Source organism: Pholcus phalangioides, unplaced genomic scaffold, assembly GCF_987345545.1.
Source record: "Pholcus phalangioides strain wild (caught in Gottingen) unplaced genomic scaffold, Ppha-v1.0 ptg000015l_1, whole genome shotgun sequence".
Classification (NCBI taxonomy): Eukaryota; Metazoa; Arthropoda; class Arachnida; order Araneae; family Pholcidae; genus Pholcus; species Pholcus phalangioides.
In genome coordinates, this window is record NW_028301608.1 from 90,777,624 (window position 1) to 90,805,306 (window position 27,683).

At 33.5% G+C, this 27,683-nt stretch overlaps 1 protein-coding gene across 1 annotated transcript; it reads left to right on the forward strand.

Annotated features, from left to right (window-relative positions):
• LOC149077022 (ESF1 homolog) lies at window positions 1–26,963 on the forward strand. The gene is made up of 11 exons (XM_089244753.1): window positions 1–126; window positions 1,440–1,806; window positions 2,816–2,935; window positions 5,212–5,384; window positions 7,150–7,449; window positions 14,034–14,283; window positions 16,565–16,702; window positions 18,603–18,733; window positions 19,515–19,577; window positions 21,717–21,833; window positions 26,689–26,963. Exons 2-11 carry the CDS (start codon window positions 1,446–1,448, stop codon window positions 26,941–26,943), a joined length of 1,908 nt encoding a protein of 635 aa, XP_089100879.1. The 5' UTR covers window positions 1–126; window positions 1,440–1,445; the 3' UTR covers window positions 26,944–26,963.
• The last annotated feature ends 720 nt before the right edge of the window (window positions 26,964–27,683 follow it).

A 27,683-nucleotide genomic window follows, 5' to 3' on the forward strand; every position in this document is an offset into this window, starting at 1 on the left:
ATTGTCAAGACCGTTCATACGTCTGACGTAAACACGTTTTTTATTTTAATTGTGCTTATTTAATTGAGATACAAATAGAGGATCCACTCACTTTTCATTTTTCAAGACATTTTTCTTTACTGCTAAGTATGCTTCATCGAAATTATTTTAGATTAGTTTCTCCGGAGGTTTTTAAAAATTTTAAATCAAGTTTCTAATTTATATGTATGTCTCGTTTCTTTACCCTCTGTGGTTCATCGCATTAATAACGTATTGAATTTTTTTACAAATAGGGATGTTGGTGTGTACTGTTAGCATATTTTTTGTTGAAGCGATACATCAGCTTAGCAATTCGATTAATTATAAAGGGCTTTTTGCATATAGAAACGTCCTCTCCACTTGTCAATACAAGATTCATCGAAAGACTGGTTATTTGTGGAGATGAAGATTATAAGGAAGAAAATTCATCACTATGATGTGATGAATTTTCTTCCTTGTAATCTTCACGTTTCTATATGCATATGGCCATCTGGTTGGCCTTTGTCATTCACGAGCTATTAGTTGATTGTTGACGCCGTCCATGTACGGTGCCTTTCAACATATATACGCTCCAAGGTTGAAATATTCTATCTGCTTACATAGCTTAGATGGTAGAGCATTCGTCCGGCAAGCGAGAGACCATGGGTTCGAGAACCTATAAAATTCATCTCCACAAATAACCAGTCTTTCGATGAATCTTGTAATACCATTATAGTTCTCTGAAAAAAGGGGGCTCTCATTATAGAGGCAGCTGTCAAAGTAGAGAATATTGTTGTATCGAGAGGAGTTTAACATTAGGGTAAAAGCTATTTCAAAGTAGGTACGGAAAATTGTTGTAAAGGGAGTTATCAGGTATTAGCTAGGTTTCACTGTAGGCTACAATGCACAGCACCACTCCTGCTCCTGCCAAAGGGCTTGAGTCCCATATGTACGGAAAAACTGAAAACTTAAGCCCCTCAATGTTTCTTTATTTCGGCGCCTTCACTTAAAGATGTACTTTCTAAAATACCAAAAAATTTAAGAAAAGATATTGGTATTATAGGTTCTTTTAACCATGTATTTGCCATGTATGCCTGATGCCGAAATAAAACTGTTGAGGTATAAGATGTCTACAGTATCATCGTTTAAATTATTACTATTTTTTAAGTATGAAATTTTTTTATATTAGTGAATTATTATTCAATTATGAAATAGTCAAGTTCCATTTTAACAAACGCTTTTCTAATCCCCCAGATAAGTTTACATAGGAACAATGCAAAACCCTGGAATTCCTTTATAACGAAATGGTTTCTCCAGTCTCTTGGAGTTTGTTATAACAGGATTCAGATGTAGTTTTCTAAAAGCATTGTTTCTGCTGTTTCAGTTGCTTTCATTTGTACTATAGTTTTCATTTTGTATATTTTTATATTTTTGAAAATCAGGTCATAATGGATAACGTAATGAAAGATAAGAGATTTTCAAAGATACTTAAAGATCCTCGATTCAAAAAAATGCCAACAGTAGAGAGAAAGACCAAAATCGACAAACGTTTCCAGGGAATGTTTGACGATGAAAATTTCAAATTGAAATACACCATGGACAAACGAGGAAGGCCATGGAAGCACACTACTTCGGAAGACCTGAAAAAATTCTATTCAATACATTCTGAAGATGAAGAGTCTGATGAAGTTGAAGTGGCTCACTCGGATCGGGAAGTGAAAGATGAAAGCAAACAAGAATCAGATGGCAAAGTAGCACCAAAAAAAGTCAGTGTCGCTGATGATGTACAGAAACAAACTCCAGCTACAGGTCAGTTTGTTTTTATTTTTTTTCTTAACAGAAGACAGTTTTTTTTAATTTACAGGTGCATAAAATACCTCGCATAGTCAAAATTCCAATTTGATGAATTTAAATAAATTAAGAGTTTTATTCATTAAATCAAGAAAATCATTTAATCATGGTTAAGACAACTGCAGATATACACATAGAGACACTTAAAATTGATTAAATAAGGGTTCTGCTACATTTTTCTTTACACAATTGTGGTTAATTTTTAATATACAGTAGAACCTCGATTATCCGGGCATGGATTATTAGGTGAAAGAGAGCAATGTGTGAAATTATTTCACAAATTTCATAAAAGTGAGCATAGTTATCATTGATAATTAGAAGGTATTGTATTATTACTATCATTATTATTATTATTGAAGTTATAATTCTTTGAATTATTCAAAATTGTTTTGTGTGAATAGCAGTGTTTTTAATAATGGAAAAAGAATGAGAAGCATTAAACAATGATTAATTGTAATGACGTCTATGAAACCCAATATTTGGAGCAAACGTCGCAGCTGTAACCATTGACCTGAAAGGGCCCTGGAAAATTTGGGCATTTAGGACCCCTATGAAAAAGGTAAATTTCTTTTTTTTTTGCTTATTTGGGAAATATTCACTATTTAAACTGAGGGCATAAGATTAAATGAGCTACGACTTGTAACTGTAAAAAAGTCATATTAATTGAATAAGTTTTGTGTGCATTTTGATATCATTTAGTTAACTGTGATTGTTTGAAATTAATATTCATTTTAACCGGGAAAATACATAAATATACATTTTGTTCAAACTATTATGTGATTAGTATTATGGTAGAGCTTTTTTTTTTTCTGTTCTAGGCAGTTTAATTGGATTTTCAGTTATCCGTGCTCCTTTTCCCCACCGTTGCCCTGGATAATCAAGGTTCTACTGTAGTTGCATGTAACTTAAGTATACTTGTAGTTGATTTTTTTAATATAACTTGAAATTTATCATGTTTTTGGAGTAGATGATTCAGAAGATTCTGGAAAAGAAGAAGCCGATGATGATTCTGAAGAAGAGGAGGAAGATGGTGATGATTCTTCCGACGACTCAACTAGCTCTGAAGAACATAGTGATGATGATATAGGTCAGTGTTTTTCAACCGGACCCCTGGAGGGTTTGTCAATACTTTGTAAGGGGTCCGCTAGATCGTTTTCATTTACTGTCAACAGATGAATGGCACATTTAATGCTGTGAAACTGTGGTTTATTACATCAATATTTTTATGATATGCAAAAATACATTTTGAATTTTATGGGGGGGGGGGGGGGGTTGGTGACTTGAAATTTAAATTTGTTACAGTAGGGTCTGCAGTGCCTTGACCATTACATGGTGTCCAAGACATAAAAACCGGTGGGGAAACACTGTGATCGGTGTTTAAATTTTATATTACATGACAATATCATTGATAAATATATTTAATTTTTAAATAAGATAATTTTTGAAACAATAGTGTTAAGAAATAGGCAAATCTGATGTGGCATTTTGCCTGTTTAAGCATTAATTTTGTATTTGTGCTTCACACTCGTAGCATGTTTCATCTGTTTTGGTTGTTTATCTTCATTTTGGACAACACTGATACTCTGAACTGGTTTTTTTTTGTCAAATGCAATTTTTATTTCTTTTTTTTGTGTTTCTCATTCTTTTCTTTTTTGCCAATTTCATGAGGACAACAGATTTTTAATTTGCCTTGTTTTGCTAGAGCATGAGAGACGCTCTCTCAAAGCAAAGTCTTCTGATGAAACATTGATGCTTGATGTTGCAACCAAGAAATCTGGATTTCTTTAAATTCTTTTTAAATTTAAATAAACTTCTTTAAATTTTTATTCCCCCCCCCCCCCCATCCCACACTAACTTATATTCAAACCTTTCTTCTGGTTACCTAAAGACAGCTTAATGCAAGGAGAAAGACGTTTTTACATGGAGATAAAGTGGAAATAATTTTTGCTTTGCTTTTTTTTTTATTTCTCACAAAAAAAAAGAGAAAAAAATAGCCAAAATAAGGACATTTAATAAAAATGCTCTCCTCTATCTTTCTTCCTGAATAAACCTAATTTGTAAATTAATTTACGATTCCAATTGATTTGAAAGGAGAAGTTCACACACAATTGATGGCTACATTCTTAGTAACCTTTTCAACAAAAAAAATTATAGGTGGCAACTGGTGTCGTAGGATCTGAACCAATATTTTCCAAATGTCACAAATAGATAAAAAAGGCTAGGGAAAATTTTCATTTGGTTATAAACTATTGATAAAAATATTTTAAAGTTATGAAAAAGATTAAATATGAAAGTATACTAATCCTAAAAACCATATATTATTGATAATAAGAATAACTTATAAATACAATACAATGAAATATATATTGCTGAAAATAAAAATAATATTAGTGAAAATCTCTCTGTGTGTGTGTGCGCGTGCATGCGTGCATATATATAAAAACTTGATTTTCTGTCTATGCTCGAAATGGATGAAAAACTATTGGGCAACATTGGTTTTTGGGTTTCAATAATAACTTTTGGAATGTTTACTTTGTTTTCTGTGTTTTCCAAGCAATTTGTTTCAAACATGTATATGCCTTTACAATGGTTTGTCATTTCTTTAATGATGCCAATATATAAGGACAGCGCCGGGTATTATAGCTAGTAAGAATATATTTTTGTCTCAAGATAGAAAGAGAGTTGTTATTTTAAAATTAAAAAAATGGGCTGGGGACAGTCAGGAGAAAGAGTGGCGCAGTGGTAAAGATGCTCGTCTTCCACTATGAAGGTTACCATCAAGGTCCATGGGTTCGAATCCATTCATAGAACATTAGAAGCAAGTTCTTTACCTACCGAGCCTAGGGCGACCACCAATAGATGGAGCCATCATTTCCCACCCAACTCCACTGGTTGGAAATTGCTGTATGGCGATATATGACTAGAGTTGGTGTGCAGTGTAGTAATATTATTCAGGAGAAGAATATTTCCTTGACAAATTTTAAAAATCTATTTATGAAAAAATTATAAATAGAGTGATGTCTTGTGTCAGAAACAGGTATATAAATAGAAAGTGACGGAAAAATAGGTTTTGTGCCAAACATATTTAATGTAAACTGCAGGGGACACAATTTAAGCCAGTTTGTGAGAATGACCCCCCCCCCCCATATGCTGTAAAAAACACTTTGTTATAAAAGTGGTTATAAAATTATAAATCGTGCATTTTTAATTCATATTTAATTCAATATTTCTATTAATTTCAAAACGCTAGTTTTAATTTTAGGTTTTTTTCCCAGCTCAAACAAATAGCCATAAACTTGTACAAAATTGAGTGGAACTTTTTTTTTATCCAATAGTTAAACATGTTTAAAACTTTTTTTTAAGAGGATGATTTTGATCACAAGTGGGAAGAACTGGATGCTGATGCACCAGTTGCACCAGAAGTCACTAAAAGAATAGCTGTTTGCAATATGGATTGGGATCGAATAAGAGCTCAGGATATTCTTGCGGTTTTCACTTCCTTTGCACCTGCAGGTGGCGTTATTCACTCTGTCAAAGTATGTTTTGACTATTTTTAAGATAAGTCTTTTTTTTTTTTAATTTTGAAGCATCTTACATAATTGACCTTTAAACATTACTCCTATGATTAAATATTAATCACAGGAGAAATGTACTGTCACCATTTAACCCCTACGCTTTCAAATTTCAGAATTTTATGTATTTTCCCCCTTCTTAAATGGAAATCAAAATTTTATTGTTTTAATGTTTATTTATTTGAACGTTTATCAATTATTGCTTTGGATCTGATTTTGATCAACGAGTTATTGATAAATTTTTTTCTCCCTTTAAATTTTAGTCTCGTTTGAAGACTGCACACTTATTCAAATGATGTTAGCAAAGGATGGGACTCAGGGTTTAAGCTACGGTCGCATTTTTCGTAAAATGCAAAAGAAAATCATAGAATGCAAAAAAAGTAGCAACCACTTTCGCAAAAATGCGTACAGGAGGTATGCAACGAGTAGACGTCCAACCATCAATCATTATATTAGCATTGCACCATTTTGCTAAAGCTTTTCCCCCCATTTTCACTTTTTTGCGAAAGGAAATTTTATCCAGCTTAAACCCTGATGAGACTTCATGAGTGTTCCCTCTCACCTTATCTTTAAAAATCACTTCCCGTAATGATCAGTTTGGATGCCGCTTGGTTTTGCCTGTCAGCCATCACCACTATGCAGATTTTTTCCCTCCTAATTTCTAAATTTAATGGTTCAGACAAATATTGGTCTTTGTTACATTTTTGCAGAATCAGTTTTTTGATTGAATAATGTTCCATATAGTTTCCATTACAGGTTGCTTAAGTTAGTTCCTGCAGAAACGCACATACTTCATTGCTATGTCATTTTAAACAGCTGCAAAGATGAGTATCATAATTGAAACAATGTTCTATGTTGCCATTGCATCTCAGTTGCCTTCCGAGATGGAAAAACAGGCTATGTCAGGTCTGGACAAATCCCAGGTCGCCATGGTGATTAAAAAATTGCTATTGGTGCCTAAAATTTTCTTCTGCCTAAAGTTTCTAAATTGTAGGCTGAGAGTAGCACAAAGTTTTCAATTTATAGCAGCATATCTGCCAACATGTGAATGAGGGTCAATATGACTGGAAAAAGTAAAAAAAAAACCCATTTTTTACCCTTTTCTTTGAATAAAAAAATTTTTTGCACGTAAGAAATTTTTTCTGGCAACTAGATTTTTTTCCTATTTGTCTACTTCTGGTCTATGTTACTCCCAGGTGAAAAAATTTCCCCTTTTCCAGTGATAACTTTAACCGTGTCTCCTGTAAAGTTTGAAAAAATGACAGACATTCGTCCAAACCCTTAATTAGTGATAGACAGGCTATCCAGAATTTTTCAGCTTCACTTGTGTTCATATTATATCTTCGAAATTGAATAAACTACCTATAAACTAATGTAATTGAAGTTGCAGACTCACTTAAATTTCTATCAGTCTTTACTCTGGTTTTCTCTGCAGCTGGTAAATAAGCTAAATTTTTCTCATTTATGATATTGGATAAGTTTAAGTGAATGTCAAACACAGAACCATTTATCTGACCAACTGAATTTTTGTGGGATAGCCTCAAACAGTGGCCAGCAACTACAAATTAACTTTATATATAATTGTGAAGCAATCTCAGACTTTGCGTGGACTTTTAAAAGTTTGAAAGCCTTTATGAAGATGCTCTGTTTATTCTTCTTTGAAACAAATATATTGTGGTTTGAGTTTTTATTTATTTTAATCGCATGCTTTGTTTTTTTTCAATTGCAGATATACCCATCAGAGTTTGGTTTGAAGCGAATGGAAGAAGAAACAATTCGTGGACCAACAGAACTGGTTACTCATGACAAGAATGCTGCTACTGAGGAAAAGGAGGAAAAATCTCAATATCACAGAGAAAAGTTGAGGCAGTATCAGATCAACCGTCTGAAATATTATTACGCAGTAGTGGAATGTGATACACCAGGAACTGCTAATTCCCTGTATGAACAATTGAATGGAATGGAATATGAAAGCAGTGCTGTTTGCATGGATATTCGGTTTATCCCTGATGATATGACCTTTGATCAGGTGATGGAGACTAATGTGTATAAATCCAATGATATATATATATTGATGTGAACTTTTGTGTTTAAACTACCAAAAAAGAAGTGGTTTTTTTTAACCCTCTCACACCAGTACTATTGATGAAATGAAATATCTCGTCAAACATGATGCATTATAATTTTGGCATTAACGGTATATCCTATCTCCTTAAAATCCTCTAGTTTGAAAAACAATGATCCCAGATATTTTGCCTTTTCCTTCTTTATCTGCTGAAAATTACTATGAAGTTTATTAATGAAAAAATATGTCATTTACAGAGAGCTTAGTGTGATTTCTACTTCCGTATTCCTCAGCACTAGCCAGCATGCTGTGAAAGCCAGTGGAAACCAGGTTTTTGAATGTTTGAGTCTGGTCCATCCTTGGCATGCTAGTAAAAGTGAAGTTTAATAAGGTTCTCGTAATACATTCAGAAGGCTGTCAATCTATATTGAATACTGAATAAATATGTGAATCAAAATAAAATAGTAGTTTTCACTCTAGCAAACTTGTTTTGCCAATGAATTTAGTAACAATAATAAAACTAAGCATTTTTTTTTTATTTGTTTGTTTAGTGCTCTAACCCATTTATTGCCAACCTAATACAGTCAATGCTCATTATAAAGACCATCCATTATTGCAACCATCCCATTAAACTGACCAGAATGATAAGTTCCAATTTTTCGTCAAAGATCGTTAAATCCAGTATAAAGTCCAGTGGCAGTTTTGATTTGCCTTTTTTTCACAAACAAATGTACAAAATTTGTACAAATGTTGAGTGCTGTAGTGGTGGGTTGGTAAGATGCAGAGTTAGAGATGGGAAGAGTTCAGGGTACACGGGTTCAAGTCCACCCACCTCCAAATAATTTCACTGCCGCTGTGGTGGTCGAGTGGTTATAGTGCCGGACTCGTGATGCGAGGATCCGGGTTCGAACCCCACAGTGGTGGTCGGCTGAAGTTGGTTTTCTGTGGTTCCCAACTTCAAGGCGCAAATGCGAGCCGATCTCCACGTTAAAAAGTCTCGCCACAGAGAGCAACAGTCCTACAACGGTAAATCATTCAACCATAACACTTCACTCATAGTTAGAAACACTGGGGGCAGATGACAGCACTACACATAACAAGCATTACACAGAAACAAAACTTTACGTCAGGTTGCACTACACGTACACGCACATTCCCGCATGTACCGATTCGTTGGGGGGGTTCCGCGGGGGGGGGGGTGCATGTGTGGTGTAGCAGTAGTAGGTAGGGCCTCCAAAAAATGGCTCGGGGATCCATGATGTTCTTAAGTCAGCCACCTCGTTGGGCAATTTGCCTGTTGTGGCGTTGTATTTGTATTTGTATTTGAAAAATCCTTTCTTTTTTTTGTTTGCCAAAATTGTGTTTGACATTGACCCTTTATATCAGAGGTTCTTGAACTGTGAGTGCTCCTGTTGGGCTTTTGAGATGGGCTATTCAAATCCCTAACAGCAAGTGGCTATTGAGCTATTTGCCTCAACCCAAACTTGATTTCCAGGGGATTCTGAGTTGGACTGTACAAATCCACACATCACTGGTTTCAGTAATTTTGAGAAACAAACCGTCCCACGGGCTGCTGATCTTGTTATTTTGAGTCATAGGTGAAAAAGCTTGAAAATGCTTGCTTTGTAGTATAGAATTTGGTTAATAGGCACGAACATATAATTAATTATTAAAATTTTTCATTACTTTCTAACCTGATACTCTCAGCCAGTAACTTAAATTACAACTCATGGTATCCCATAAATCTTTCTCAATTTTCATGACATTTAACTGGAATTTTTATATAAGTTGCACTATATATCTGGCAACCAAATTATGAAAATATAAAATATGTATTTCCTGCTCATGCACAATTAAAAATTTACTGAAAATGCTCATATTTCATTGAATAAGGAAGTTTCAAGTTATAAATTTATACACATGGTTTCTCATGTGTTGTGCCAGAGATTCCGGGAATTTCATAGAAAGTAGTGGAAAACTCTGCATGTTATAAGCAAAAAACATTCGATGAAAATTGTAACTTTTATAGAAAATATATTTTCGTAAATATATGTGTTATTCTCACAAAAATGTACACAGTAAAACACAAAGGATCGTGAAATGCAGAGACTAGACAGGTACAAATCAGCCAATTCAATCGATTCTTAGAGTTCAGATAGTTAAGAATTTCTCAGAATCGTTGACTTAAATTTTACTGCATGTTAGAAAATGCAGGTATTCCTAGCATGCTGGCTAATGCTGCATGATATTTTTGCATATGGGTCATTCCATGTCAAATCACCCCAGCCATGACACCCATAGTCTCAGATTTCATTGATTTTTTTTCTATTTGTTGCATTTACCATCCTTATTAACCGTGAGAAATATTATTTGCATATCTCTAAAACTTTTTGAGAAAAAAAATGTTGAAATTTAACAAAAACTGATGCAGATGACTTTTCCGAGGCTCAATTTTTAAGCGGCATTGTTTGAGAAAATAAATCATAACTTTTTCAATTTTCAATATATTCAAGTGAAATTTTCACTAAAGTGTTCACAAAAACATACAGAATATGAATAAAAATAATTCATACACTTACATTTGAAATTTACATGCAAAAAAATTATGTAAACTTTGTTTTTGTGGAATTTTTTGTTAGAAAAAATACAATTTTTCAAACGTATTTTTAGACCAGAGGCACAGCAGTTACCAAAACAACTTTTATTTTAAATTTCTCCTAAATATATGAAGTAAAATACTGGAGAAAAAAAATAATGGTTTTTTGACCGTTAATATGTTTATTCTGGCTCGCAACACAAAATTCATCAAAATAAGACTGGATCGTTCCGATTTCAAATCATTCAACTAGATACTGAAATGCAACCCATCATCCCGGATTCCAATTATTATTTTTTATTTATTGCTTCTACCATGCTTGTTGACCATGCAAAGTTTCATGTACATATCTCAAAAAATTTTTGAGAAAAAAAATGTTTTCTAACCTCACGAATGACGTCTCTTAGGCTAACCCATTCAAGCAATATTATTTGTGAAAATATATCATAACTTTGCAGATTTTCAATATATTCAAATGAAATTTCCACTAAAATGCTCACAAAAAAATGTAGATTATGACTAGGAAAGAAAATTTAAACCTTAGAGGAAAAAAGTCATTTAAATTTAATTTTTTTATTATTATTTTTTTATTTTTAACACAATTTTTTAAACACTTTTTTTTGGATGCACAGCAGGAATTTTCAATTTTTTTAAAATTTAATCCTATTAATATATTAAGAAGACTGTAGAAAAGTAAACATTATTTTGACAGTTAATACATTTGAGTAACAAAACACAATTGTACTTATATGACTACATTAATTATATTTGTACATTTTGACTTAATATAATGATTCATGCTTACTAAAGCCAAATTTATATTTTATTTTTCATGTACGCTTATACATTTATTACAGTATTCACTAAATTAAGTTTCAAGAGTAGTTAATGCAATAATTCAAAACAATTAATAAATTTTAAAATTCTAGAATCAAATGAATTTATGAAATAATTAGAAACGTTAATGTAATATGTCAAATGGGAGTTGGTGAAAAAAAAAAGGTTTTAGGTTAACAAAATAATTTTTCAAATTTAACCTTCATGTTCAGATTCTTAGAAGTGTTCAAATTCCAAATAATTAATTTCACTTTTAATTGATCTATAAATATTTCTTATGATGCAACAAAGACAAACTTTTGCAATCTGATATATTTTTGCATAAAGAATTATTTTGTATTTGATAAATCCAGATAATATTAATCATATATATATAGATTAATTTTTGAAGTTTTTTAACATGCTTAATTATAAAGTTATTTTACCACAACAGTGTTAAATTTTTTTTAATTACTTTGATTTTTACAGCATATATTTTAATAAACATATATTTAATGTATATGATAAATATGAAATGGTTATACTTGTGCGAAAAAAAATCTACATTATAATATTTAACACAAGCCTCTATATATTTTTCCCAAGAAATAATTTAAAATTGCTGATAAAAAGCCAGAATATGAGGCATTAAATAACAAAAAATGAAATTATCAGCTACAACCTAATTGTTGTAGCTGAGGCAGATGGAAGAGAGTAGAATTGAAAACCTAATGTATATATTGCCTGGTGGTGATATATAAGATGTAATGTTTCTTGTTGTGATGATGATTGTAAAAAATAATAATAGCTTCTGTGAAGATATAAACTATGGCACACTGGTCTTTGTCCTTCAGAGGGCAGCTGGTGTTTTATTTAATTATAAGGCTTTATCATCCCAGCAGGTGATGATAAAGTCACTGCTGCTGCTTCATTGAGGAAACTAAAACAAAAGTGTTAGAACTAAACTGCTCCCCATAAAATGATGCAAGTCTCAATTATGATCTTGCTGAAGACAGAATGTGCTCCATAGAGTAGCCAACTCAGGGTTAGCAAATTTTTCTTATGATAACACAATTTCCATTTGAGCTAAATATTTTATATCATTTTGGAATTCAAAGTAAAATGTCAGAAAAGACACTTGAAATTTATAGTGTTGGAAAAAAACTGGATTTGACTGTGATAAAAAGTGTTACGCAAAAGTGTAAAATCTGTTACCCATTACATCATTGGACCCATCGGACATCAATATTGAGGAGTGGAGCAAGTTCTGAACATTTATCTACTGTATGGTTAAGCATCATAGAGCTTTTTTCTCAAAGTATGAAATACATCCAAAAGCATGCTTTAATCCTTTAAAATGTCAGAAGAAAAAAAATAACAAAAGGTTTAAGGATAGTAAACTTGTATTTTTCATGTATAAATGAAATAAATGGTTGTACAAAATCAATTCCAGGGCAAAAAATATGGCATGCCTGTAGGGACAGTGAATATAAACAACAAGTTAGGTGAAGAAACTGAATACTGTGAAGAGATGAACAGTGATAGTAATGTAGAGAAGTAACTTGGAAAAATGTCAATTATTAAACAAGAAGCACTTGAAGAAATAAATTCATGTCTACAGAACATAGAAGAGTCACCAATTAAACTTCATAGGGTAGCTCCACAGTGCAAGTCAAACAATGCCAAAAGAAAAGTTGAATCTGCTTGTAACACTTTCAAACCAAATGTTTGTAAAGTTTTTGAAGAATTACCAGAAAATGAATCTCAAAGCACACTTAATGAAGATATTAAACATAAAGCAAATATGATTATTTTGATAAAGTTAATTAGAAATAAGACTCAATTTAACCATCACAACAAGGGGAAAACTGCAAATTTTAACTCTGGCCCCTGCTTTAGGAAAGGGGAACAAAGAAAAAAATCTGAAGAGTTCAATGTCACTGAATATGCTGTGCGAAAAGCAGGAGAGCTTTTGTAAATGAAAAAGCAAAGGTGAGCCATTGTGTTTTTATTGTAAAAAGAATCAAAAATTAAATTTCATCAATTTTTTTGCAATCTAATTTTTTAATGCAAAGGTTTAAATTTTCTTTCCTAGTCATAATGTACATTTTTTTGTGAGCATTTTAGTGGAAATTTCATTTGAATATATTGAAAATCTGCAAAGTTATGATATATTTTCACAAATAATATTGCTTGAATGGGTTAGCCTAAGAGACGTCATTCGTGAGGTTAGAAAACATTTTTTTTCTCAAAAATTTTTTGAGATATGTACATGAAACTTTGCATGGTCAACAAGCATGGTAGAAGCAATAAATAAAAAATAATAATTGGAATCCGGGATGATGGGTTGCATTTCAGTATCTAGTTGAATGATTTGAAATCGGAACGATCCAGTCTTATTTTGATGAATTTTGTGTTGCGAGCCAGAATAAACATATTAACGGTCAAAAAACCATTATTTTTTTTCTCCAGTATTTTACTTCATATATTTAGGAGAAATTTAAAATAAAAGTTGTTTTGGTAACTGCTGTGCCTCTGGTCTAAAAATACGTTTGAAAAATTGTATTTTTTCTAACGAAAAATTCCACAAAAACAAAGTTTACATAATTTTTTTGCATGTAAATTTCAAATGTAAGTGTATGAATTATTTTTATTCATATTCTGTATGTTTTTGTGAACACTTTAGTGAAAATTTCACTTGAATATATTGAAAATTGAAAAAGTTATGATTTATTTTCTCAAACAATGCCGCTTAAAAATTGAGCCTCGGAAAAGTCATCTGCATCAGTTTTTGTTAAATTTCAACATTTTTTTCTCAAAAAGTTTTAGAGATATGCAAATAATATTTCACATAGTTAATAAGGATGGTAAATGCAACAAATAAAAAAAAAATCATTGAAATCTGAGACTATGGGTGTCATTTTGGCATTTTGCCGGGTGATTTGAAATGGAATGACCCATATAAAATGAATTAGGCTGGGAAAATGGTTAGGGTGAGGCAATTCTTTAATTCTTATAGGATTCCCCCCCCCCCCCATATTATTAGTAAATTCTTTAAGACGATTCATGACAGCTTCAAGAAGTCTTGTTTTGTTTTTTTTTTGTGTAAATTTTTTTCTCTTTCTATTCTTTTCAGAAACCAAAAAGTGTTGCAGAGTCCATACCAGACCCAACTCAATACAAACCAAGATTGTTTGTGACAACTGCTTTACAGCAAGTGAAAGTAAATTTAACTTGGGATGAAACAGATCCTTCAAGAAGAGAAATTCTTCAGAGAGCATTCAAGGAGCCAGATAGCATTGAGAATGACTTGAAGGCTTATCTTGCTTCTTCATCTGAGAGTGAAGCAGAAAATGAAGATCAGAATATTTATTCAATAGACACTGGTAAGTACAGTGATAGATTGTGCTGCAATAATATTACAAGGGAAAACAAATTATTTTCTTGAAGACGTGTTATTTCAGAAAATAAATATATAATTTTCATATTTTGTAACAAAGCAATTGGATATTTTTTAAATTCTATGTATTATCACAAACAATTCACTATATTTTCAAGTGTGTTTATGAGTGTGGAATAAAACATAATATCCCAGTTAAGCCGTAATTTTTGTTCAACCCCATTCAGCTTTCATAGATAAAAATGTTATTAATCCCTCTGTCACTCATCACTAATTTCAATCAACTCATCACTATAGAAAAGTTTGTGAGAGAGAAACAGGTGAGTTCTATGGCTTCCTTTCCAAAATTTTTCCCCAAGTTGAGAAGGCCTTCTAATGTTGGCTTTGCTCTGCCCAGAGCCTCCCCAAGTCAAAATTAGTCCCTGTGTTCAAGATTTCCTCACAAACTACTGATGAAATATTCATCACTAAAATCAAATGTCACATATACATATGTAAGATTGATATGCATTAATTATGTTGTAGAGAAAACTATTTTTTCTAACAGTTGCTCTGATTAGTCTAAACCAACAAAAATACTGGTATAAATCATAAGTGTGCCAGTGTGTTCACCATAATAAGTTGAATACTAAAAGCTCAAAAAGGGTAAAAATTTTGTTTTTTTCCTTTTCCACTTCATAATCTGATAAATATTTATTGTTTACGTGGTTGTGTTCCTAGCTGGATGCAATGCATAAAAATTACTATTTCTTCTGCAAATTATTCCATCAAATTACATCCGTAATTTGAATTTTCACAACAAAATTTTTCTTCCAGATTTTTCTGCAATTATTATTATTTTCTTTACTCTGGATTTGGCAACCCATTGGATATTTCCAATCGCGCAGATCGAATCAGTAAACTTTGAGAGAAGTTTTATTATTGAGATAGATAGAAAAAAGCATGCCAAACGCCAGTTGCATGGATAGTATTGACCATCCAGTGGTAGTCTGTCTGATCCACATAAAGCTAGTCTATCTTATCTTGGTACTATCATGTGACACATAATAATACCAAGATAAGATGAACTAGCTTTGCATGGATCAGATTACCTGTAGATGTAAAAGGAGTAGCTGTGGTGGTTGGGTGGGCATAGTGACGGACTCACATCGCGGGGACCCAGGTTCAAGTCCCACTGTTGCCACAGTGGTGGTCGGCTGAAGTTGGTTTTCTGTGGTTCCCAACTTCAAAGCGCGAATGCAAGCTGATATCCCCTTTAAAAAGTCTCGCCACAGCGAGCAACAGACCTACAAACAGTACAAATGTAATTCAATCATAACACATCACTCACTTCACTTCTGAAATTTAGATGGCAGCACTGTAAAATCAAACACAACACTAGATACACACTCAGACTGTTAGGTACACACACTTACACTTCCGGCACAATTCTCTAGGTAGTAAATTGCCCATGGCCATAGACCTGAGTTGTGTTCCGTTTGAAAGAAAAGAATATGTAAAAGGATACACAACGGACCATTACCCAGTGCTCCTGGATTTGTAATACATGTATTGTTATTACATGAGTTACTTTCTTTAAACAGATTACTGATATTGCAGTTTGAAAAAGTGCCAGTCAGTTTCAACTTGGAATGCTACCAACCTGCCATGTTGAAATTTAAAGATGAATGCTTCTCTGTTTTCGGCACAGTCATTGTGTCCAGGTGTGGAACTTCCTTGTACCACAGCATAATATGAACCCGACCATCAAATATGACACATTTTTTCTCTTTGAAATAATTAGTGTCTGTGTAGCCTAGCCGGTTGAAGTTTCAAGGTTCAATGAGTTGGCATCCATTCCAAAAAAGTTTTGTCATAATGAGCAGAACACCAAATGCACCACCAACTTGCCCAACAAGGTGGCAGAAAGAAATGGGAAAATGCCCATAACATACTTTTAATGCATTTGTTTATTTGAAAAGACAGTGGGTGGGAACATAGCAAGTTACTATTGTCACTAGAAATAATGAATGTAAATAGTTTGTTAATCTAAAAGTCAGCTGCTGAAACCATTAGCTCAAATAATTATCAGAAAATCAATTTAATGCACAAAGTTTTTACCTTGTCAGGAACTGCACAAAATCACCTCTTGGGCCAGCTGTTAACCACTCCTGCTATATATGAATTGATTTTTTTTTTCTCTACACTATATATTAATATATTTTGTTGCTATTGCCCATGAGTGTTATTAGTGTTATTATCCCTGTTTCAACCGCAATAATTTTCAGCTGCAGTCGAAGATGAGGGCTCTGGAAAAATGAATATGGAGGATAGAATAGCGGCTTACAAGTCTCTTTTACAAACTCTCAAAGACAAAGAAAAAGAGAAAGAAGAAAAATATGACATGGAAATTACTTGGGAACCTGGTAAATTTTCTATAGTTGTAAATTATTCTGTTTCCTATATCAAATATTCATCGATTTCTGACATTGTGTCTGTCATAGTGAATGTATGTGTGCGATGAATATACTCATACTTACAAATAATGTCACACAAGCATATATCTGACAGAATTTGGAACAAACTTTTCTTTTTTTGTCGAAAAATGTGTCTTTTATCTTTGACTGTTATAGACAGTGAAATAAATTAAAATTGACAATTTAATTGACTGATCGGATATGTGTGGCCTTGTCCATTTAGAGATTAAAGGGGAAAAAAATTATTTTAATCTTCTTAGAAATACATTTTCCCATCATTTGTATCAACTTATTTATGTCATTTAACTAGCTGTGATAGTGCAGTAATATCTGACTATGTTGATTAAATTGCGAGCAGAGTTTTTTTTTTTTAATTTTTTTTATATTTATGCTTTATTTAAGTGACTAAGTCAACAGTCCTCAACCAGTTCTCTGCAGTATGCTTGGGGCTCCATGTGTACTTTCGGGGCTCCTCTGCGACTCAGGAAAAATAAAATAAATCGGTAAATTTGATAGATAAATTAAAAAAGACCTACAGGGTTCCACCATAAAAAATTTTCACAAAAAGGCCTCCTGGAGTCAAACAGGGCTCTGCCATAGAAATTATATGTTGAAAAGAGCTTTGCGAGTCAAAAAAGATTGAGAACCACTGAACCAAGTCATCTCTGTCAGTCAAAGGTGTGTCTAGATATTAAATTAAGCAATTAAAGAACAGTCAATAGTGCCCATGATGCTTATTTGCAACAAGTACAACTGAATATAATTTTATTTGGTTTTTGTTATCAATATTTGAATTTGTGGGTACTGCATGACGTTTGTTCAAAAAGTATCTGACCATAATTTTTTTGTGCATGAACCAGTGAAGCTAGTGAGGTGTGGTTTGGGGTGAATGTATGTAAGCAATCCTTGAATTTTTTTCCCTGCCTGCAGAAGCTGCCAGTCGCCAGCAGACAGCTGATGAGTGAGTGGCATTGCATTTTTGTTTTCGATAAAATGGCAAAAAAAAACAAATAACGCTATTGCATTAATCATTAAGGAGCTTCCAATTGAAACACAGAACCTCTTTGTAGTACTCCTTGGTGGTAGTCGTGCCCTGTGATGCGCACTCTTGAAGAAACATGCCACTCGAATCAAAGAAGACGGTCAGCATGACTGGCAATGCATCTCCTGAAGACCAAATAATCAGTCAGAATAGAATGAACAGATCCAATGCTAGCGATTGTGTCGTCTGCAAGTTCTCTGATCATGTTCAATGGTCTTGCATCACCGGGGTCCTCACTTAGTCAATAACGATCTCATTTCTGGATGTTGAGGATCTACCAGAACATACTTTACTCTCCATTGATGTGTGGCCATCTTTAAACTGGTTGTACCACTCCTTTCTCAGTTTAGTCCAATTTCTTCATCTCCGTGGAATCTTGTGGATTGTTTTCATTTCAAAATCATCAAACTTCACACAAAATTTAGTGCAGTTCTTTTGTTCAATTTTTTTCCATGCCATTTTATCAAATACGAAAATGTGACTGAACTCACTTACACTTTTCACTCATTGGCCATCTGTCAGTGACTGGCAGCTTCTTCAGGCAGGTAAAAACCAAAGCATGCAAACTAGGATCACCTACATACAAAAGCCAAATCACGTCTCCCTAGCTTCATTGGTTTACACACGAAAAATTATGGCAAAATACTTTTTGAACAAACCTTGTATCCTCTAGTGTAACTGCTTTATTAATGCTTTAGATACTGTAGCTGGATCTGATTATTTTTCACAAATTTACATCATGTTATAAAATTATAATGTTTTGTTTTTTGACAATGGTATGCGTATGTATCTTGATCATTTTAACAGGCTTGAAAGAAAAAACTAAAGAAATGGTGAAAGAGAAATTAGGTCAAACAGCTCCTTTGACACCATTTGAAGAACAACTAAAGAAGAGGAAAAAAGAAAAGAAGTTGAAAAAGAAGGAGAAAAAGAATCAGGTATATTCAAAAAATATATATTATATATATAATATAATATTCATATTATATTATTTTGACTAGTTGTGTAGATTTTTGGTCTATTCACTGTGAATGTGTCTGAATGTATCTCCAAAGCATAATGTTTTGCATTGTTATGCAAGGAGCCCTTAGCTGACTGTAAATGTTCTTTGGTAAAAATTTCCATAATAGTGTTTTCTACAATTTTCTTGAAATTCTTTCCAAGATTGTTCTGTGATGTACCTCACAGTTTTCAGCATATTCTGCTTTGGAAGAGTGTATCTTGGCCCATCTTTTACCACCTTTTGAAGCATCTTTCTTTTTTGTCCACAATCTTATTTTCTCCATTTAATGGAATGTGTAAAGAACTTGTGCTTGATGAAATAAAAAGGTTTTTCGTGACTGAATATCTGCAGCCAGGCCCATTGAAGGGATAAATACGCACCACCGGTTGGCTTGGAGAATTTAAACACTTAGATGACTATGGTTGAATCAAAATCAGGTGGAATCAGCTGAGCTATGTCAATATTGTGATTAATTTCATACCAATTGAAAATTGCAAGTTAATAACTAGTTTTTGTTTGCTAAAATGATGATGAAAAATTATGAGAAATTCATATGTATCACATAGTGCTCAATGCATCTCTTCACATTTAACTAATTTATTCATAAAAATTGACCTTTTGTTAAAGTTTTTTTGTGGTTTGTCAGTGGATACAGCAATATTATAAAATGGTGCTTTGTAAATTCTCTAATATAACTTTTCTCAAAACATCTTTAGATTGAAAATATCTCTGAAGACGAAGCAGAATCTGCAGATGAGAATAGAGTCAAACCTTGCACTGTATGTCTTTTTTTTCATTGTTTTAAATTTATTTTTTATTGTTGATGTCCTTTTACTGTAGCTTTATTTCATTTTTTTGTCACCCTATATCTCTTACTGAATGCACATAAAATTTCTAAAATATAGGTCAGCAGAATTAATGAACAAAAAGTTAATGTATTGTTTGTGAATTTAAATTAATTTTCTTTTGGTAAATTGTATTTCTTAAATATTTACAGTTAGACCCACTCATAACAAATTTTCATGCATAATAAAGTTTTCCCCAATGTCCCATGAATTTTATATTGCCTACGTATGCTATTTTGATTGCTCGTCAATTTCAGTAAAGCATGCCTATAATAAATTTTCAACTGCTATTCATGAATTTCTTTGCAATCTTATCTAAATCTTGTCAGTAAACTTACCTTTCAAAAATGTGAGTGCAACTGATAATGCTCCTTTCCTTTCTCTGAAAGACATTCTAGTAGAGCGTTTTGAGTGGATGCACAGCACACTTACTCAACCGTATATGTAAGAGAATTTTTTGTTGGGTAAGTTGGTGGTGCATTTGGTGCTCTGCTCACTTTGATAAAACTCTTTTGGAAGTGGATGAGTACTTACTTATTCACTCAATAGTACATGTAAAAGAATTTAAAGAATTTTTTATTGAATTGGTGCATGCCAGAATGTGTGTTCCGAGTGTATGTATGGCACTCACATATTTACATTGTCAGAATTGTGCATGTTTCTTGTTCTGCTACCATCTGGCTTCCATATTTTGAAGCAAGGATGGTAAATGCTTGAATTTTCATGTTATGAAAGTAGAACATTCTCTTCGAGAACTGTAAAAAGTACTACAGTACTTTTGAGTGTGTGTGTGTGTGTGTGTTTTGATTGCTTTCTTTCTTTCAAACCGAGCACAACTCTGGTCTATTGCCATGGGCAATTTACTATCAAGTGAGTTATTCCAGAAGTAGCAGTGTGCACCTTACAGTCTGAGTGGGCATATAGTGTTGTCTAATTTTTCAGTGCTGCCATCTACATTTCAGAAGTGAGTGAAGGGTAGTAATTGAATATTTGTGCTATTGTAGGCCTGTTGTTCTCTATGGCAAGACTTCAATGAGGAGTACTGTAAAATCCTATTTTGCTTCACTCTTCTTTTTAGTTTTCCCGTATTAAATCCTATTTTTCTAGCAGAAAACTTTATTTGGAAAAAAAAAGCTTGGAATTATTTATTCCTAAGTATCTATCCTCCAAAACACCCTTAGTGCACATTTGCCAATTTTTTGCTATATTAAGACTTGGTTGTGGTGGTGTACAAGTATACAAGTTAATTTTTTAAAATATCAAACATATAACACATGCCTATATTGGATTAAGAATTGAAACTCAGTTGGTGGAAAGCAAAAAAAAAGTGAGGTTATAAAGAAATTCTGGATTCTTTTAAGTTTGTTATCCGTGATTTCAAAGAACAAAAAGGAATTTATAAGAAAATATTCAGATGGTTAATTGAAAATCTCCACAAGGAGAGATCCAGAAAAAGAACTGGTGTTGCTTGCAGCAGGCTCTGTTGTTGCCGAAGATGCCTATGTTGTCCATGTGGGGCCGAAGTGCTTACATTGCTTCTAGTGACAGAGTCTGGGTGTCTCGTGATTTCTCCCGCAGGCTCTTTTTAAATAGTTTGAAAAAATGTACCTTTTGGCCTGCCCCTTGACAAAAGAAAAACATCACATTTTGCTTGCATATTATTGCATATTAGGTAAAAATTATTTTATTCCAGAATTTTTCATGTCCACAATGATGTTGGGGGGAGGGGTAGCAATGATTGACAAATAATTTCATTGACATATTTAATTATATAAGATTCAAATAAAATTTTCAAAGTTTTTTAAAAAATATGTTAGTTTTATCTATATCTATTTTAAAAACATTCAAATTATTGAGTGATAATTTGCGTGTGCATCATGCATTCAAATTATATTTCATTTTGCATAAAAACATTTTTCAAGCCAGCACAAATATAACGAATAGTTTTGCTGTTTTTTCCAACTGTATTTCAATTGAATCATTTTTTGTGATGGCAGATATTCCCTTAACATTTCAAGATCTCTAATTAAAAAAAAAAGAACTTTTGTTAAATGTATCAAATGTTTCAACTAGGCTGATGAACTTGCCCTATTGATGAGTGATAATGATGATAGTGATGATGACAGCCAGCGAAAACACAAGAACAAAAAGAAGAAGAAACTTGCTGTGGAAAAGAATGATGGATTTGAGGTGAGTTTATTAAATTGTCTTAAGATTGCTTGCTGTTTTGTAGGTTCATTTTAGTTGCTAGTATTTTTCTCCATGTTTAAAGTGGCATAGCAATCGTGCAAAATGTGCCATAATTTAGTTTTTTGAATAATCTGGAATGACATGCAGGCTGTCCCAAATTGTTTGCACAGTGGATATCTCTGTAACCGTTTACTTTTGAAACATACTTTCAATTACAAAGTTTTCAAGTGACGTGCGGTTATTGAAAATCTCAACATTTTTTCGAGGGGTCATGTGCATGAAGAAATAAATAAAAATGCTTTTTATACAGTCCTGATGTGCTCAAAAACCTGATTAGAAAGTTGTTGCCCCGTATCTCCTAATATCAATGAAAAAAAAATTCTACATTTCTAAGCGCGATATTCATTGAGATATTCAAATTTGAAAACATGTAGGAAATTTGGGAAAGAGCAGCATTAAATGCAAAAAAAAAAAAAAATGTTTTACTTACATTTGTTGTACCTAGAAATATGGAATTTTAAGAGACAGGGCAGCAACTAATTGGGTTTTTGAGCACACTGGGACTGTATAAAAAGGAATTTTTTTCGAGGAATTTTCATTTTTCATAATTTCTGAGCTAGCTACTGTTATGTCATCGTGGTTCTAACTTTTCATTATATTCTTTTATGTAATATTACATACTAACCAAATATTGACAAGGTGGTGATAATAAAGTGGCCATTAAAATAATATTTAATCCACACTCTGAAATTCAGATGTTTTTTAATATACTGTAGACCAGAGGTCTTCAACCTTTTTCCAGTCGTGAGCACAGCCTGTACCCATCATCAAAAGAAGAGCATCCCTACAGCAAGTTTGATATTTGAAAGCATAAAAAATCTGGGTGATTCTATCCTTGAATGCAATTTGTACAAGGTATTTAATTGGAACATTGATCAAGTACTCACAAGCACGAGATTAGTCACAAGAATTGAACACTCTGGCTACTTCAGGAAGCACAGTGGTGCTAGTGAGCAACAGATTGAAGATGCCTGCTGTAGATTTGCTAATCCAGCACATATCAGACCAAGGTGCTGGATTGTAGAAATTGTCAGATTACTCAGGGGTGGAAAATCTGCTACAATTGCTACAATTTCTGGCCATTTGCTATATTTTGTTACAAAAACCAAAATTCTTCAATTCTGCATCATCTTGCTCCAAAAACAAAATTTTCCCTTAAGAAAGTTTGAAGTTGCATCACAATATAAGCTGATTTTTCGACGACATCATTTGTCCTCCCCCACAATTTGATTTTTTGGGGCCACAAATAGAATTAGCTTGAGTCCCCTCCCCAGAATTTGACGCCCAGTCTTCCGACAACGTATAAAATAGGGTCAAACTATGCAAATTGCCACTCATTGGCAGAACAATGAAAACAGAAAACCTTCAATCACTGTTTCCCGCTATTTTTTTCCGAAAATTCTGGTGAAAGTTTACAAATATAAATACAACGCCACAACAGGCAAAATGCCCAACGAGGTGGTGTTTGTCTCTCCTGTAGTGATTTTATTTAATTAGTGATTACCAAGTTAACAAGGTAAATCTAAAACCACTCATTTTCAAATTATTTTAGAAATCTGAAATATCATATGTTAAAATGTCGCTCTGTTAAAAGCCTCTCATTAGTTGATATTGTAGAGAATGTAAAAATATAAATATATTAAGAAGTCTCTCAAAAATTTTTTAACTTAAAAATTAAAAAATATATATATTTCTTCTAGAGGAAATCTCTATGCATTTTGAGCCTTGGATGGGGGAACACACCCCCTTCTTTTGAGCTGAGATAACACTGTTTTTTAAAGTAAACTGCTGAAAAAATCAAATTTCCATTTTCCAATCCCTGGATTACTAGAAGTCAATTGAAACAGCCCATTCAAATAATACAAACTTCTGCTAAAAGATATGCAGTGACTTTTTCCTCCTCTAGACTCAAATAAAATCCGCCAAAAAAATGCCGGATGACTGGATGGTCGGACTAGCACACCACTGGATTATCGAGAATCAATTGTATAATCTGTGGATTAAATACTGGAAATTATGTGTATTTACTGTAAATGCGACTCATAGGTATTTTTACAAATAACCTAAGTTATTAGTTGCAAGATTTATCATGATAGTGAGTAGCATTGCGGCAGTGCCATCTTAACGCATGGGCCCACCTGGGCACCTCACATAAATGAGATCCAATTGCAGTTTTCTAGAATTTGCAATGTAGGGTCTCAGAAAAATCACTTGGCCCTGGGGCCCATGATGCCCTTAAGACGGCCCTGCATTGCAGTGTGGGTTTTACTGCATAATCATACTATAATATGGATACTGTTTATTAGGTTCCCACATAACGCATTTTCCCTCTTTGTATGACTTACTTCTGTGGTCCCCACTCTTATTAATCCTAATCAAGATTTTCTGCTTATGATGTTTTTTCATGACAAGTTTTGAGAAAAATGTTATAAGCAGGATATATATACATGGTGATTATAAAAAAACTATCCCGACATATGGCCCCTAACTATCATACCATTCACAGAAACTGAATGAAATTTTGGCATAAGGTATTTTGATGTATGCGCTCAAGAATGATATGGAAAACAACATTGTCACTCTAACAGTTACGGTTACAGTGAGAAAATTTCGAAAATATCAAATGGCAACACCAAGTTTTTTGTATTGGAATGTGATCTCCATTGTAAAAAACCCTAAATAGCGTTCGAACGGCAACTGTAGCATGAAAATCACCGGCGGTAGATAGGCTAAAAGTGAGGACAACCAATAAGGACAGAGAAGCAGCATAACATAAAGCATTTTATTTTGCACAAATTTTCCACATGACCTTGTGGAGGACTAATCAGGCTGGGATCTCAGCCGAAGAAACAGCGTGACGAATGAAACAACATTAATGCTCTGGTGCACGGCAAAGTCCTTTTTACTTTTTCCTTGCCTAGCTCCGGGGATTTTCATGCTACAGGTGCCATTCCAACGCTATTTAGTGTTTTTCAGTATGGAGATCGCATTCCAATACAAAAAACTTGGTGTTGCCATCTGATATTTTCAAAATTTTCTCACTGTAACCGTAACTGTTAGAGTGACACTGTTATTTTCCATATCATTCTTGAGCACATACCTCAAAATACCTTATGCCAAAATTTCATTCAGTTTCTGTGAATGGTATGATAGTTAGGGGCCCATATGTCGGGATAGTTTTTTTTATAATCACCCCGTATATATACAGGTTGCATAAGGCTTATGGCATTTTACTGGCGAACCATTGATCCTATAGAGATATACTTCCAATTAGAAAAAATATCCAAATAACGTGTTGCACACAAATATGTCATCATGTTGCAGGGGGTTGTATAGTTATTAAAATAAAAAACTAACTTTTTATATGGACACCCTGTGCCCCAAAACCCAATCAGAAAGTTGCTGCTGTGTCTCTCCTGATGCCAACAAAAAAAATCCATGTTTCTAAGTGAAATATTTTATGATATGTTTCAATTTAAAAAAATGTAGGAAATTTGGGAAAGAACAGCATTAAATGTAGGTAAAACTGTTTTTCCGTATTTAGAGCTGTTCTTCCCAAATTTCCTCTGTTTTTCGAATTTGAATATCTTTGAATATTTATTTCACTTAAAAACATGGAATTTCTTTGTTGGCACCAGGAAAGACACAGCAGCAACTGTATTGGGTTTTGGGGCACGCAAAGACTGTATGAAGAATTATTTTTTTTATTTTAATAACTATAAAACCCCTTAAAAAATGAATGACATATCTGAGTCTGCACGTTACTTGGAAACTTTTTCTAATTGGAATTATACACCTCTAGGATCAACAGTTTACCAGTAAAATGCCATACTTGCTATGCACCCTGTATACAGGGTGACTCAAAAAAGATGGGGAAAAACTTTAAGAGGTGGAAGTACACACAAAAACAATTTTCATCAAAGAATGCATGGTCTAAAATGAAATGCAAACGTGCTACAGGGTGCAACATAGTAATAATAAGCATGCAAATGTTTTGGGATAGAGCAACTGTTTGCAGGGAAAATGCTCACAGTGAATTCATGCTGCCTCTGTGGTACTTCTGTTTGCAGCTTCGTAAATGAAGTACATGTCTGCTTCTGTACATGTTTTTCAGTATTACTAAAGTTTTGCCGGAGATGCCCTGGACCTCCCCCCCTTCTGGGGGGGGGGCGAAGAGCTTACGCTGCTTCTTGCAACAGAGCCTGGGTGTCTCACGGTTTCTCCAGTCTCCAGTATTACTAAAGTGCACCATTAACCAGTACGTTACAACTATTGGAACAGTTGCATGCTGGAATAACTTCACAGGACTAGTGTCCGCGCCTTTTATTCACTGTGATGCAGATTTGCACATGGTTTCTTCTTTTTCCCCAGGTTATATTTGCATGCATGGTGTTATTTTTCTCCCTATGAATTTCAACAGGAATGCCGTTTCAACGTTTGCAGAGCGGTTGTTTCAAAACGCGCTAGTACGTTTGTATTTCATTTCAGACCATGAATTTTGTTATGACAGTTGTTTGTATTGGTGTGTACTATCACCTCTTAAAGTTTTTCCCATCTTTTCTGAATCACCCTGTATATTATTTCTTGAACCTAGAGTGAATGAGCTTTTGAATATCGGTTTTTTCATGTTTTAAATTTTTTATTTGCTATCATTTGGTGCTATAGTTTGATGCAGTCTTAATTCCTCCCCCCCCCCCCTCCCCCCGAAAAAAGTATTATTGAGGTTTTTTTTCTCATAACTTAGAGATTTTCCTGTTTATTGCATATATAGTATTTGTAATTGGTGTTGTTTCAGGTTAACACAAATGACACTAGATTTTCAGCTGTGTATACGTCGCACTTATTCAATATTGATCCTTCTAATCCTCACTTCAAAGACTCTAAAGCGATGCAGGCAATCATACAAGCCAAACAGAGAAAGCGCCATGAGCCTGATGATAGCTCTAACCTATCTGAGTGTCAAAAGAAGGCAAAGACATATTTGACTGATGAGACATCTGCTCTGATGAATTCAATTAAAAGAAAAACAAAGAAAAATGTTTTCAAATAAATGTTTCATCACCCTTTTCATTACTTTCTTTGCCTGGGTTTTTTTCTTTTTTTCCCCTATGCTGAAGAGAAATTAGGCCTGGAATACACATGCTACTAAGTAGCACAAAGCATGCCACTTTCGAGCATATAAAACCAATGAGCTTATTGATTGAATTCAAACAAATGTTAACTATAAGCTCGTTGATTGCATATGCTCAAAAGTGGCATGATTACATGCTATTTAGTAGCATGTATATTCCAGGCCTTGTATAACATTTATAATTTGTTACTTCAGTAATTTCTAAATTCAGACATCAAGGTCTTCCATGGGAATACTGATATTGCCTTAACACAGGAGGACTGCTACAGTACTTCCTAGTTAGTGACTCAACATGAGAGAGAGGGCCTATTTCGATATTGTTACTCAGACTGAGATACTGGAGTAGGGGGGACTAGAAGATCTATATAACCTGAATTGTCATCTTACTAATCCCCTTGGTACTCCAGCATGTTGAGTATTGTGATTACCAAAATACACGTATTTATTTTTATTGCCATGTGAAGGTGGTGGTGGTTATATATTGCACCTTTTTCACTCTGTCTACTGGGCTTTCTAATGTCAATGTTTGATGGGGGTAGGTAACTTGAGTTGCTCAGTTTCCAGACTATAATTTTATAGTGTGGATCATTTTGACTATCCCTGTGTGAAGATTCCTTGAAAATCAAGTTATTTATTATTGATAAGGGGGGGGGGGCAGA